The 15586-nt window shown below is 37.6% G+C and overlaps 1 protein-coding gene across 5 annotated transcripts in view; it reads right to left on the bottom strand.

Annotated features, from left to right (window-relative positions):
• Positions 1–15586, bottom strand: part of SYT1 (synaptotagmin 1) — a 355083-nt gene that overhangs the window by 119515 nt on the left and 219982 nt on the right. For all 5 annotated transcript variants that reach the window (XM_062613815.1, XM_062613814.1, XM_062613818.1 and 2 more), the window contains one exon: positions 11267–11455. In XM_062613815.1, coding sequence (XP_062469799.1) covers positions 11267–11438 — 172 coding nt within the window. In that variant the 5' untranslated portion in view covers positions 11439–11455. The remainder of the gene's footprint in view (positions 1–11266; positions 11456–15586) is intronic.

Genomic DNA, 15586 nt, shown 5'->3' with positions numbered 1-15586 from the left:
GTAAAATTAATTTACATTAAAATATGAATGTAGCAGTTCATCGGGTATATTGCATCATGTATTAGAAACGTGTTTACAGTCTTGATCCTCCAAACTGCTTGTGCGTAACAAATTTAATTTGATGCGCTATTCAGGAGCTTAAAGGTTAGTACACATTTAAATACTTTACTGGATTAAACCTTCTGAAATTCCAAAATCTGCTGTGTATCATTTCCATACCTGAACTCAGACTGCACACGCATGTGTTCATGGCTGTATCAAGTAACAATGTACTTCTGTTGCCTTTTAGGTTATTTACAGGAGTGCTGTAGGTCAGTCAAGAAAAAGACTTGAAAACAAGAATAAACTTGTTCACCAATTTGCACTCATCCTGCACTGCAGGGTTCAGCTAGCGTTGCTATGCCATCAGGGATTTGGTATCACAAATTATTCTACCTAATGTGGTGCAATTTAGGGGATTGGTTGTTTGTTTATAAAGAGGATATATTGTCTGTTCCTTTTTTACCAGGAATTACTGGGATAAATGTTCAGTTCCACAGAATAAAAATGCTTCTTGCCATTATCATTATAAAATTATCGCTAGTTTTCTTATTCTAGATGGCAGTGAGAAGCAGTAGCGATGTTGGACAGATCCATGAGCTTTGTAGAATCAAAGCCCAGCTGTCAGTGGGTTCCTAACAAAAATGAGCTGTTGCAAACCAAGGATGTTGAAGAGTTTACACACTTCAGCCAATGCACTAACTGAACAGAAAAAATATTTTTGCAAGTAGTTTTCCTCTTCCATTTTGTCTCTTCCTACATACCTGTATTTTTATCAAGAAAAGCAGAGTGAATAAGTATTTTGGTATCATATAATCACTGTGAAATAAATGCATGGCTTTTTCAGAATTGTCAGTCAATTTTGACATTTCTTCATGCTATGTAATCATAATTAATGTTATGCTTTGAGTTCAGGTAACATTAAGCTTTCCTGTTTGTCTACTGGTCCTCTCCAGTGCACTGCCATCTTAGCCATCTCACTGTCCTAGGACTTAAAACTCATCAATAATTATTTCATGAGGCAAGAGAGTATAGAAGCCAGTATTCTGGAACAGTTTCCTATAAAGTGATTGCCATCACCAAGTTGTGATCTAAAATGCCACACTAGATTGAAATTTATGAATAGTAAACTTGCCTTATCTTCCTCTGCCTTCCTTCCCTTGCTCAGGCTGCAAGTAAATCTGCACCCATGGCATATTACAAACAATAACCGACTCCAGGGTTGAGACCTCAAATCCTGTATTCCAGATTAGAGCACAAGTTTGCTGAAAATTGGGTGCTGAGGTCTTAGAAAACATGACAAAATAGCTGGCTTTGGAAGAGAAGAGAGGTTGGAAACCTAAGGAAGAAGCAAGTCTGAATGTTGGGTTAGCAAGAAAACTGCTTGTCCCAATTTTATTATAGAATCATAGGATCATAGAATAGTTAGGGTTGGAAAGGACCTTAAGATCACCTAGTTCCAACCCCCCTCCCATGGGCAGGGACACCTCACACTAAACCATGTCACCCAAGGCTTTGTCCAACCTGGCCTTGAACACCGCCAGGGATGGAGCATTCGCAACCTCCCTGGGCAACCCATTCCAGTGCCTCACCACCCTTACAATAATGTGAATCATGTTAATTTCTAATTAATAAAATTGTTAAATTTCTCCTAGCCAGAAGTCACATTATTGTTAAAATAACAATTTTCTCCTAATAAGTGAAATTATATAGAAAGACAATCAAAGATACATTGAACTCTGGTAAAGTTCATTGAATATCTATAAGAAAGGTATAAAAATTATCAACATTGTAAACAAATGTATTGCCTCTCTGTTAGCTGTTTCCAGTTAAAAAAACCCTCCAAGACTGGGACAGTGATGTCTGCTCCTCTCTTCCTCTTCAAGGAACTGCCACCCCTACTCCACTGTGTCACACAAATGGTTTGCGTGGCTGCTTCAAACTGATAGCTGTGAGCTCCCAGCAAAGGCTGAGGAGTATCATTGAGGCTTCAGCCTAAACTACCCCAGTTCCTGGTCTTCCTGAGGCTAAAGGAAATCAAGGGATCAAGATGGAAAACTAACTTTCATCTGCCTTTCCTCCAGGCATGGCTAGGAAAGAAATGCAGGATTCATGGGATCATATGCTGTAGCCTAACGTGGGACATCTGTTTAAGAGTAAGAAGCCCTAAATACCCAGTGTTATTTGCTTATTTTGTCCAATGGCATTTCACAGTAAAGTGAGCTATCTTGCTCTTCATCAGATTGTACATTGACAGAAGACAGTGACACAGCTGCTCTCAAAGTGAGAGAAATCAGGTCTCTAAGTCCAAGGAAACTGCTTCCAGGCTGTGAATCTGTCTGTTACAAAGGCCTAACCTAGGGCTCTTCCTAGATATCAGAGTCTGTGAGACCAGTGCCACTTCAAACAAATCTCCCTGAAGTTTTTTCTTCTGGATACACCTGGGCCTCCTGTTTCTGTGGCATTCTGAAGAGAGACAAGACATGTAGCTCAGATTTGTGAATTTGACTCCCAGAGTCTGGTTCTTAAAAGCTAAGTGTAGAAACCCTGAGCATTTCTGGAGCTCCTTCCTTTTTTGATGTGGGTTGAAATGCCTTTCCCATCTGAAAGGACAAACCCCATCTTTCAATTTGGTGGCTCTCAGGGCCATAAGAAAACAGTGCCAGCTACAGTACTGAAACATGCCCCCAGATGATATAGGGCTGTGAGTAAATTAGGGAGCTCTTGCTGAAGTTGATAATTAAGATTAGCTTCAGATTCAGAAACCTACACAGGAGTAGGCAGATGGCTTGCTCAGCTGCCAGCTGGAACTTAGCCTTCACAAGGCAGTCATTCAAGTTCAGCAGCTCAGCTTCCTTCTGTGGAGTCAGAGCAAAGTCTACCCATAACAAGATCCTTCTGAAGACTTGAGGCCACCTCCACAACTCTTACAAAAAGGCTGTGTGTTCTGGGAGCAGTAGAGATTTTCAGATCTGGACTGGTTCAAGATCTCGCTTTTAAAATACAAAGCAAGACTAAAAAGATAAATGGAACACAATAAAGGATGCTTTGGGCCTACAGCATTCTTGAAAGCTCCTATTGATGGTTAGTGGCTTAGTATTTCACCCACATTGGCAGTCTGGCATTGATAATCAGGTGTCTTAAACACTTCATTATATCAGTAAAGGAATTCTTTTCTCTTTAAACAAGTTTAAATACTTTAAAAAAACATACGAATCAAATAAGGATGGTATCATATATTTATAATCATCCAGGGAAGGCTTTAGTTTGGATAATTTTCAGCAGCAAATTCACCCAGCTGTAAACAGAATAGTGAGCAATAACAACAAAAAATGACATTTTATTCTTCAGCTATGCTAACTTACAATAGTGCCTCAGAATAACAGAGGCTTCATTATCTACTCTTGGTTCTTATAAAAATGCAGGAGAATATCTTCTGGCTTGCCACAGTGCCTAGATACAAGTAGCTGAAGTAAAGGTGAAAAATCAATCTTAACAATAATCCCTATGTTTCATTGCCCATTTATACCATACTTTTAAAAAGCAAATCTATTAACCATAGTCCCAAGTGCTTTTTTTTTTTTCCTTTTATGCAGTAGACTGCTGAGAATCAATCTTTAAATGTATTCTCAATTTTAAGTTCAGAACAATCATTCCATGAAGTCTCATTTTCAAAACAAGATTACAAACTGAATTATAACAGATAATGTGCAATTTCTGTAGACACTTCATCTGCAGGTAAGTTTGAAAAACACTAGCAAAGATTATGTTTATTTTATGCACGCAAACATAATTTCCGCGCACTTTCCCTCACACAAAGTAATGAAATTTTAAGATACATTCCCAGTACTGAAAGGAAGTCAGCAACCATGTTCAGTTTTCTGCTTGTAAATTGAATTCTCTACTCAATTTATAAGGCACTGGCACAACTTGACATATCTATAGTGCAATAAAATACCTACCAGAGCTGTTGTAGCATATAAAACAATAATCACAGTGATGTGCTGGAGGAAACCCTTGGGGTACTCTGGCACCCCTTGTTAAAACCCTGCCACCAAATCAAAGGTGTTCACCCCTGTTTCTACTATAGATGGATTTCATTGCCATAGCTGTAAAAGTTAATCTGAGTGGGGTTGTTTGTTTTCTTACATTTTCCTCAAGTGATCTCAGCATCATGTAATTTCCAGGACAACTGGCTGCTCCTTCCCCTTCTTTCATATTATACAACTCAAAACCAACCGCTGTTTCTGAAAACGATGTTTCAGACACATGTAATCAATAATGTATATTTCTGCTTCACACTGAGGTTACGTTCCCAATGCGCTTCTGGCTAAGAAACAGCATTTTCTGTTAGACAGGAGAGTGGATTCTCAAGGTGTGCAGAAGAGAACATGGGTTTAGAAAGCAACAGGCTCCTCTATGCTGGAGATGGAGGGTGCTGCAGCTGGTACTCTGGTTCAAGTTATAGAAGTCTGCTCTTGTGATTTCTCCTTTCCTCCTTGGCTCGTCCAAAGAGCAAAGAATGGTTAACATAGGAATAAGGTCCCCACTCAGACCTATGTACGTCAGATGGCTGGGCTAAGCTTGCTTTGATCAGAGGAGATATGCAACATCCTGACAAGCATATGTGCTTGCTGGTGCTGAATCCAGCTCCAGTCTGCAGCAGCGCTTCTGGATCACCAAGCTAGAGCAGCTCGTACTTCTAACAGTCTGAGGGTCCTAGCTCAGTCCTTTATGAAGATCAAACTGGCAGCTGTCATGGATCTAAAAGTTCAAGTATAGGACATGTTAAGGGGAGCCTATCGGAAAGCATATGAAAATAACTCATGGATTGTAAAAATTTTCATGACAGAATCAATCATTAGAATATCAACAGAATGCAATTCAGTAGAATCTCAAACCACATGCTAATTCTTACAGACAAGGATTTTCATCTGTGTTCTGCTTCATGAGTTTTCAATTCCATTCTTCTAACACTCAGTATCCTTTGGATTTAAAAGCTGTATTTTCAAGCACTCAAAATATGATGCACCCCTAAAAATAATGAAGGTATTTTCATATTCTGAGTTTATAAAATAACAGAGTTGAGTTGGTTTTGTCTCACAGTTTTTGTGTCTTCTGGGTGTGTGTGGGCAGCATTTTCAAGCTTTTCCCTACTAGCAGGTAATCTAGAAACTTTTATTCAATGAAAAAAAAAGTTTTCATTTAATCACTGAACTCTGGGTCTAGGGGTTCAGGGAGAAAACAAAGTGACCTGAGATCTGCATTTAAATTGCTATATTTAGAAATAATGATTTTTTCTCCCTCTCTCACTGTACTGTATATAGTTCTTTCTTGTACTCATTCTGTGTTCCAAAATAAATCTTTATTTCTGATTTCCCCTGCTCTTTCCCCAGTGTAAAGCCGTATGTATTTGCTTGGCATGAGCAACTGCCAATGATTTGATGATAGGAAGGGAAACAAGAACACTTCAATTTATGCCTTCCCACTTCCTCCAGAACTGTTCTTCAGACTCCCCCGAACATCAAAAAACTTCTTTATTCTCCTCTAAATCTCTCCTTCCAAGTCCTCTTTGCCAGGATACCTAAATAGTTTGTCAATGTCAGACTGCTCCTACACTGAGATCAGTGCTTTTTGTATTGACAAATATATGTGTGTACTTACATGTATATGAACATACATATACATAGTCCTCATTTACTGCAGACAGGCAGCTATTACTTGCCTTATATTTAGACAGAAAGGTCTCTGAGGGATAGAGTCAATTATTTCCCAGCTAACCTAAGAAGATCTTAGGTGATGACTAACACTGGTATGCGCCATGGAAATATAAATAATAGCTATTGCTGAGAACTTTATTCTGTTTTATGGTATGTTTCTCTATAAATCCAGTTTTGAAATCTGAAAACATTTTACTGTCAGCATTTTGCTTCTTTTTAATGAACTTAGAGAAGAATGCCCCCTCTCCTCCCTGTGCCAGTGACACCTGTATTCCACGAACCATTAGGAGAAGCAGTGCAATGAACAGCCTGAATTTATTTTCCGCAAATGATCAAGCTGGCAGCACCATAAAAATTAAGTTTCAGAAAAACCCTATGCAAACAAAGTATCTTCTTGATAATCTTGATGCCAAATAAGAATGAAAAATTATGAAATAAACATTAGTGCCATTTATAGAAGATATTAAGAACTCTTTGAACAACTTCAGCCAGTCAACCAAGAAAGGCAGAAGGGCAGAACAGCAGAGAGCAGGAGGGAGAAAGAAATGATGAAGTGGGTCCAGGATGACTACTGAATGTTGAAACATTAACTTAAATGGGTAAACATATAAATCCAGAATTATTTTATTTGCTTATTTACCGAAATATCTACAACTCTGTTCCTCAGCTTACTAAGGTATTATTTAGAATGTAAACAGACCTGAGTCTTACAGCTACTTTTACATTTTCTATTACAGTTCGTTCTATAGCCTCCAGTCCCATTTTATTTTGACAGTTACTCACTAAGCCAGGGAGAGGGAAATAAACCTTTCTTTAAATATCTGCAAACAGAACATGAAGCAAGTCTGCACAGAACATCAGGGTTTAGCCTGACTCATCACACAGTTTTGAGCTCCTGGTTTGGTGGATTATCAGTCAGTTGGTACACGATGAATCAAATTCAGGGATTTTAAGCACCAGCTGCTGAGGACAAATAGAGCTGCAAGAGAGCTGAACTTTTCAGAATAAGGTTGGTATAGACATGTAACTTCTCATCCAATTACAATGTAAGAAAGCAGGCAGCATTAAAAATATGCAATAACTTCCTATTACAGAGGTAATGACGGTATCCTGGATTCAGCGCATTCAGCTATTACGGCTATTCAATATTAAATCATAAATGTTAATGGCATATCATTACTTAGTCAGATATATACTGGAATTTTATTGTTTTTTTTTCTATTTACCTTGCTGGCCGAAGGAGGCCTTCTGTTCATACAGGAACGTGTTCCTGATGTGTAAGGAAACACAACACTTTTCTTTTACAAAAATGCTTATTAAGTAAACTAATGTTGATTGACTTTGTTTTATTTGCATTTGGTCAGCATCAGTATCCTGACATTTAAAGCCTCTGGCCAAAAGCTGTTCCTGTCTTGCATTCCCATGCTATGTAAATGTAAAGGTATGGCAGACATTTTCCTAGACCACAGACAAAGGTCCAGATGGAAGAGCAGTGAGAGGGAGGAAGGAAAGAATCAGTGTATTTTACAAAGTCTTTTAACACAGTTTTCAGAAGTGTAAGTGCCATTTTATCTGCTTCATTTTATTCCTTTCTTCAGGTGTTAGAATTACTGTGTTTAAAATGCAAAGTGTAAAAGCAGAAATGGTGCCTTTTCTGTCCTTCTGGTAAACAGCTTAAAATTTCTGTAGATTAGAGATAAATTAGGAGGGAAAGTATAAGGACCAATTAAGACACAGTGACTCTTATACACAGTGCATTTATGGAAAAACAACTGTATTGTGATTATGCAAATCAGCCCCTCATAACCAAAATGCAGGGATTTACATAACGGAGAAAAGAATTCTTCACAGTTATGCCCCGGTAATACACAGGATTCTTATGCTTTAATTGTCTGACTCGTAATAGAATGATCCCCCTTTCTTTATTCAAGTGAAACACATGTTAGGACATAACCATTCTGAATCATTTGGAAGCCTACACTCTCCCACCAGAAAAAATGTGGAGTATGTTCTATTTTAAAGAGATACAAGTCAATGAAAAAAAGCCAATATTTCTTCCTGCATCGATAAAAATTTTAACTGGATTTTCATATTGTATCACTGCTCTTGAAATAAATGTATACTAATACAAATGGGCCCCTTTGCTGGAACTTCTTCTTTCTTCAAACTATTAAATTCAGCACTTTTTGACAAAATAAGACTTCTCTGGTGCATATATTACTGAAGAAAACATTGGTATAATTTAAATTGCACAGACCCTATCTTACAGTTTTGCAATGTGAATTCTTCATATGAATCCTGATATTTTTATTTAGTTAACTATGTGTAGACTAGTAGACTAACTTGTGAGTTCTGTGTGTTTTACAAAACATATTACTCTGAAAAGATTACTATTTTATTGTAAGCCATGTGATAGGAACAGTATTTATTCAGTTGGGTGTAGTTTGCTGTACCTTTATTTTTGTCATCATGCATTCCACTATTTGAATGTTTTTTTTTAATATAAGCATGACTATGCAATTTCTATGAAAAACAAACAAACAAACCAACCAACCCAAAACAGAAAGAGGAGACTATATATAAATCAGCCCCTACCATAGCTCATCTTTTCTATCACTCCAGCCAAGTTGATTGCAGGTGAGCTTTATCACAATATGGGTATGTATTGTTCTATCCTGTTATAAATCCATTAAAGCATCATGATTTATTTTCCATCTGCAGACACCTTAGGCAGAGGCAACTGATTTCTCCCTTGTGCACAGACAACAGAGCACTGAAAAAAAAACCCTTTCACAGTAACTACTGAACTTTCAAAGTGTTCCCTGTCACATGGAGATGAAACAAGACCTTTGGAAGTTTAAAATGAGAAAGTACATGAACTACAAAACAGGCTTGTCAGTGATGTGCACAGGTTAGAGAACTTGCTGACTATGTCATTCCTCTGCCATGTGTAAGACTTGGGGTCAGCTCTTCACTTTGACCATGCTCCATGGTCTTGGAAGCATTCTTACACCCAAACATCTGTGCTGTCCCAATGGGGCTGTTCACCGCATTTATTCTCTCTCACACAGAAAGAAATCCCTAGAAAAGCACTATAAGAATTATTTGGATGGAAAATATTTACATTCTGCTCTAAGAGAGATTCACAAAAAAATTGCAACCAGTTGTGGGAGGTAAGGTTCCGACAGCTTTTCTATGACAAATCCTCAGCTTTGCAATGGGCTAACAACACCTTGCTGACAACCCCCGTACTGGCATAAACCAAACAAATAGTAAGGAAATGTTACAATCTTCCAAAAGGAAAATGAGGTCTCCTCTCTGCCCCAAATATTTTGGAGGTAGTCTATAAACTTATTTGGTGATCTGTTAGTGTTAGTTTATAACTGATTATAAGTATTTAAGAAAACCCACACAATGAACATTTATCTTTCTTCTTGAAATGGTAAAATTGGAAAAAATAAATATATACAACAGAATGTCATGTTAACCAGTCCCAGTATTGGGGATGGAGATGCTGGGAAGATCCAAACACATCTGTAGCCTCTAGAAGGAGACTAGACAATTGGCATAGGATTTGTGACTGCCCCAGGTTTATTTCTCAAAAAAATTACCGCATGATCTTGGCTAAGAGTCTAGATTTCTGAAATGGGGACAATATGTTCTGGTCTCACTATCAACACAAGGTACCATATTTTATATACATTACAATTCGTTTCATAATAAATAAGACTTGTCTTAAGGCCTTGTACATGTTTGTCAGCAAGCATTAAGTTTGTTTTGGTTTTGGTTTTGTTTTTTTTTTATGAACAGAAAAAAAAAAAGTTTTATTCAGTTCTATCTGGAAAGATCTGCCAGACTGGACCTTCCACTTGTTCCACTGTTGTTTTAAAAAAGTATGCGGTACTGCATTCGAAGTTCCTCTCTATCTGCTGACCTTTACCTAGACTTGCCAATTACAGAGTTTCTCCTACTGGAAACCATTCACACCTTTGTCAGGTTAAAATCCAAGTTTAAAAATAAAAGAATATTTACATAAAAGTTCCATCTACATCACTTACATAGCATGGTGAGATAAAAATTAAAAAACAAATGTTTCAAGCGCTCTTTCTCCCTCGGGGTCTTTTCTTTTTTTTCATTATTTTTTCTTCTAGTAGTTTTGTTTTTCCCATGGTATCATTGTGCAATTTCATTTCAGTTTGGTCTGCACTGGACTGTGCAGATTACCTATCTAATGACATATGGACTTCTTACCACCGTAACACCTCTATTCTTGCAAGTGAGAATTTCGAGTGACAGAGCAAAGCTGCTTGCTCTCAGTTTTGCAAAAATCGCATCTGCCAGATTGCCAAGATCCATTTCAGAGATAAAAAAATCAATTAATATTCTAATTTGTTATGTGTCTTTAATCAGTCACACAACATTTCGTTACACAAATTATAACCTTCTAAAAATGAAAGCTCTTACATATGTTAAAATACATCCCTGAAAATATTTTACATTTACTTATTCTTCTGATGTAAAAACTATTAAAGACTGAATGACTCTCTAATGCCTGCTGTTAAACCACACATGCACACACAGCCTTCACCTTCATGTCTACAAAAGTGGCAAAATTATCTCCTTGCATCATTAGGTAATTTTTCTGTCAGCAACAAAAAGGTTTGTTCTTTATTAGCTGAAACGACACTGTCAATATTGAATTAGTTGTATATTTAATACCAGTGTATGCATACTAACACATACCAAACAGATTCAAGAAGCTTAGAATTATCATAGACAAAAGCAAAAAGCTAATGCTTATTTTTTTTATAAATGTGAACAAATTGAGGATTCAACTTTAAATCAATACTTTCTATTACAGACCAAAAGAACCCTGCTGACTTTAACCCTATTGATTTCACAGGAATATACATTGATACTTTTAAACTGTTCTGAATAGTAAAGGAACTCACGCAAACAACATTATGGATGATCTAACAGAATTCTGAGTGGGAAAAACATGGCTATCTTAATATATTACTGACGTATTAGAGCTATTTCCTTGTTTAAAAGACATTTTCACGCTTTCACATTTTCTAATCCCCAAAGATACACAGTTCCCTTATTTTCCCAGTATTTTTGAGTTCTGGCGAAATTCTGCTTTAAGATAATATGCCCACACACATTTGTCATAAACATGAAACCCAAAGTTAGGAAATATTTACTTATTGGTCCCATGGCCACTGTGAAGTTCTGCCATTCCAGTTTTGATGATTCAGCAAAAAATCATCAGTAAAAATTACCAAAACAATCTGACATAGCAAGAATTGACTCAGATTGTATGAGTTTGACCCTTTTTGTTCTCCAGCTAATTCTGAGTAGTTTACTAAACCAGGTTTGCCTTCTGATCTTTCTAGTTTTGACTAGAAAACATTTAGTATGCTGTCCAAAGAAATGACAAAGAAGAAAATCTCTAATTCAATCTAATCTGCTAACACAAGCTTTTTAACCAATCAAGTTTTACTTACGTGGAATTTTGTTCAGTTCATTCATGAACTTCTCTTTTAACTTAGAAAATGCATCTTCTTTTCCTCCCCCTCCTCCGGGACTGGCTGGCTCAGTGACATTGCTTGGAGGGGCTGCTGCTACTGTGGTAGCTGGGGGTGCTGCCAGGGCCTCATGATGACTTTCACTCACCATTTTAACCCCTGGGTAAGCTGTTGGAATAAATAAATAAACAAATAAATAAAAAAAAACAGAAAAAAAAGAGACAAAAAATAAAGTCACTGGAACGGATCTGTCATCAACAAATGACTAAATAGGCAGAATATCACTTGGTGCTCATGCTTACTGGGTAAATACAACCGTACCAGCATATTGCTTCATGTTCTTCATAAAATACTTACTAGAAAAGACATGAAGCCTTTTGCGGGGTTAATTTCAGCCAGGATTATTTTATTTCTTTGAGTTCTTCTCCAATGGTGTTGCATTTTGAACTGCTGAATTTGAAACTTCAAAATTACTGTAAAGCTCTCATGCAGATTTACATTTTCTCCTTCAAGTCTGAAAGTGTAAGCAAATTGGGTAATAACCACTTCCTATGTGCAAATTTCACAGACTATTTACAGAATTATTTTTCTATGAGCGCTACAGAGGTGTGGATCATAGCTGAAATGTCTTTATAAGATAAATAAAGTGATAAGGATATAATAAAAACAGTTCAAGATTTCTTCTCAAAGTAAAACCCTATTGTTTCCTATTTGAGTAACTTGTATATTAAACAGAAACTGACTTCCATCCATTTTTATCTACACTTATTGAAGGCAATTTTCCCTCCAGTTATTTTGTGTGACATTTGCTACTGACAATATTCTCTTAAATTATTCAGATGTCTCAGTGTATTCATGAAACTACGACATCTGTAGGGTATCTAAATGCAGCCATATTTAAATATCTGAGAGGCTGTCACAATCATAATCCTGCATCAGCATATTTTTAATTTCATGTTGTTTAAAGGGCATTTTTCAAAACCTTGAGTGCAAATTACTCTAACGGGTTTTCATGGCAAGGTTTGTGTAGTGGTTGGGTACAGGGCCAGAAGCTTTCCCCATGTCCAAACGGGCCGATGCCAGCTGGCTACAAGATGGAGCCACTGCTGGCCAAGGCTGAGCCCATCAGTAAGTGATGATGGTGGTGGTGGGGGAAAACGTGCATGATGGCAATTGCAACTGGGAGAGAGGAAGGAGAATATGTGAGAGCAACAGCTCTGCAGACACCCAGGTCAGTGCAGAAGGAGGGCAGGAGGGGCTGCAGGTGCCAGAGCACAGATTCCCCTGCAGCCCGTGGTGCTGGTGAGGCAGGCTGTGCCCCTGCAGCTCATGGAGGTCCACAGTGGAGTGAATCTCCTCTTGGAGCCCATGGATGCCCACAGTGGAGCCAATATCCACCTGCAGCCTGGGGAGGACTCCAAGCTGGAACAGTGCAAGGGAGTGAGGAGTCCTTCCCTGAGGAGGAAGGAGCAGCAGAGACAGCATCTGATGAACTGATTGCAACTCCCATTCCCCATACCCTCTCTGCTGGTGGGGAAGAGACAGAGAATACTGGGAGTAAAGTTAAGCCCAGGAAGAAGGGAGGAAGGGATGAAGGTGTTTTTAAAATTTGGTTTTATTTCTCATTATCCTATTCTGATCTGTTTGGCAATAAATTACACTAACTTCCCCTAGTTGAATGTGTTTTGCCCATGATGGTAATTAGTGATCTCTCCCTGCCCATATCTTGACCCGTAAGTTTCAAGTTACATTTAATCTTCTGTGTCCATTTGAGGAAGAGTGATAGAGTGCCTTTGTTGGGCGCCTGGTGTCCAGCCTGGGTCAACATACCACAATTACAAAGCAAAGAGTTTTGGGCCAGTGGGGTGAAGGTGAGATGATGTGACATGCACAAAGTGATTCTGCTAGCAAAAGAAGGTTGGCTGAAATGTATATATTGTTTCTGAACACATTGTTCTGATATTCTGCAGCATCCTAACTATCACTGCTCTGAATAATCGTTCTGTTTTTCTTCAGAAAACCAGAGGGTGACAGGGTTCGAGAGATAACAAACATTCATTACTGCTCTGAGTGTACAATTGCTCTCAGCCCAGACATAAACATTTGGCCTTTGATCTTTTGCTGAGAAATTTAAACATCACCAAAGGAGAAAAAGGCAACACATCAAAATTAAAGGGGCGTAAGAGTGTCTGACTTCATGCAATATGATGAATCATGAGCTTTCCTGCCTTGTGACTGCTTTCATTGATGTTGCCGAGAGTGCTCAAATCACTAAATCAAAAAAAGAATTGACTTTTTGTCCTTCAACTTTACTTCCATGAGCCCACAGTCATGAAGACCTGCAGATGCAGATCTGACTGCAGGGAGAATGTATCTTTGTATATCACCCTCACCATTCTTGCCATTAAACAGGGGTTTGCACACACAGTCTGTAATACAAGCCATTCTCTAATACTGTCATACAATGAAAGAGATTTTAACTAAATAGGGGGGTGCTCTTGTTCTGAGGAAGCTGTTTGGTGGATATTTTGCAGCAATTTTATTGATGCAGCACTGAATGAAGCAGTATTCCCTGCCTGCTCATCACTTCTGCCTTTGCTCTCACGATCTCTAGCCTAATATAAAATCATGTTCATGTTGACACAGAACATGTATATGATGCAGCTCCATAAATATTTCATAAGCATGCAGTCTTATCTATTTGCCTGCAACAACATGGGAGCAGTTCACTATTTGAAGCAGACAGAAATCGATGGAAAGATTCCAGTTAATATCCATAAACTCTGGCTCAAGTCTAGTATCTGCAGACTTTCCCACTTGCCTCCCAAAATAACAATTGGGAAAAAAAATCTACAGCATAATTTGGGTAGTATGAAATAAAATGCTAGCTCCCCTAGACTAGAAGACTTTTTCCATATGCTCTGATGAATGCCAAATACTATGAAGCAAAACATGCAGAGCCATCAGCTTTAAACATTAGTGCTGGTTTATATTATAGCATTTTATCAATGAATGTCAGTTAAATCAGAAGACAAGTTGCATGATATATCATAATTAAATCAAAATTAAATTGCTTAATTATAATATATTGCTTAATTATTTCAGGCCTGGCAGTTGACTATTTTATTTTGTAATGGAAGACACAATTTGCAGTGATGACTTTCAGCTAATTAAAAATTAAGGAAAATGTAATTTATTTGCTTCCAGTTTTGAAGCTGTATTTTGAAAATATATTAGGAGTACAAATTTGAAGCATTACACTTTCATTTATTTAAAAAAAAAAAAAAAAAGGAAAAAATAACAAAACAGATTATTCCTCTGATCTCCAGGAACAACCCTTGGTAGAATCCCAGTGCCCTTAGAGATCACTACATGTAATGAGGCATGAACAAATGCTTTGAGACTTTCCACAGAGCCTTTGACCTTTACACGCTAATGACACTGTCCTGATACTTTAAACAGGTGTGAACGGGCTGAAAAAGAATCCTATCTCTGCAAAAGCCTTCTGCAGTAAAGAATTTTCTGAAGAGCACATGCTCACTCCCTTAAAAAGGTAACATCTGATGGCTTCTATTATTGTAACCCTGCTGCTTTCCACAATAATGGTATAAACATTATGGTATTATTAGAGACTGCAGAATACTGAATAATTGGACTTAAATTGGCCTTTTACAACAAAAGGGGTTACTTTAATGCCATAGTGATTGCTGAAGGTAAAGATCTACAAAATACTAGCAGATTATCTGCCATTTATGAAATGGTAGTTGCAAGCACAAATTTCTTGTAGGCTGAAAAATGAAATGTCATAGAATTCAATTATGATTTCCAGTTCAGTGTTCGCTACAATGATTATAGTGCTATGTATGAAACATGTTTCATGTGCAACATGCAGCCATAAATAAAGAGTACATTCTCAGTCATAAATAAAAGTACAATTTCATTTTCATGCTTCTATAAAAGAGTAGACTATATTCCCTAAGCATGGCAATTCTTTGGCGTACCACTGCCCATCCATACTAGTGCCATATAATCACTGTAAGGCATGTGAAACAAAACAATGAGCAAATACGTGGAATACTTTGAAGTAATGCTTGCTGTCTCTATAGAGAAATAACCAAGTGTTGACTGAAAATCCAGAGATGATGATTTGAACCCTTGAGGAGGTCAGGGGTTTAGAACCTTCCGTTACCTATGCAAGAAACACTAACAAAAATACTATATCAGCTCAAGCGTCAACATAATTTCTAAGGAATTTCCTCTGAAAATGAGGCAACCACATAATTTCCAAATGCACGCTGG

This window comes from Pezoporus occidentalis, unplaced genomic scaffold (assembly GCF_034315485.1).
Source record: "Pezoporus occidentalis ecotype Australia unplaced genomic scaffold, CSIRO_AGI_Poc_V1 ctg17, whole genome shotgun sequence".
Lineage (NCBI taxonomy): Eukaryota > Metazoa > Chordata > Aves > Psittaciformes > Psittacidae > Pezoporus > Pezoporus occidentalis.
This window is presented reverse-complemented; position numbering and strand designations above follow the sequence as displayed.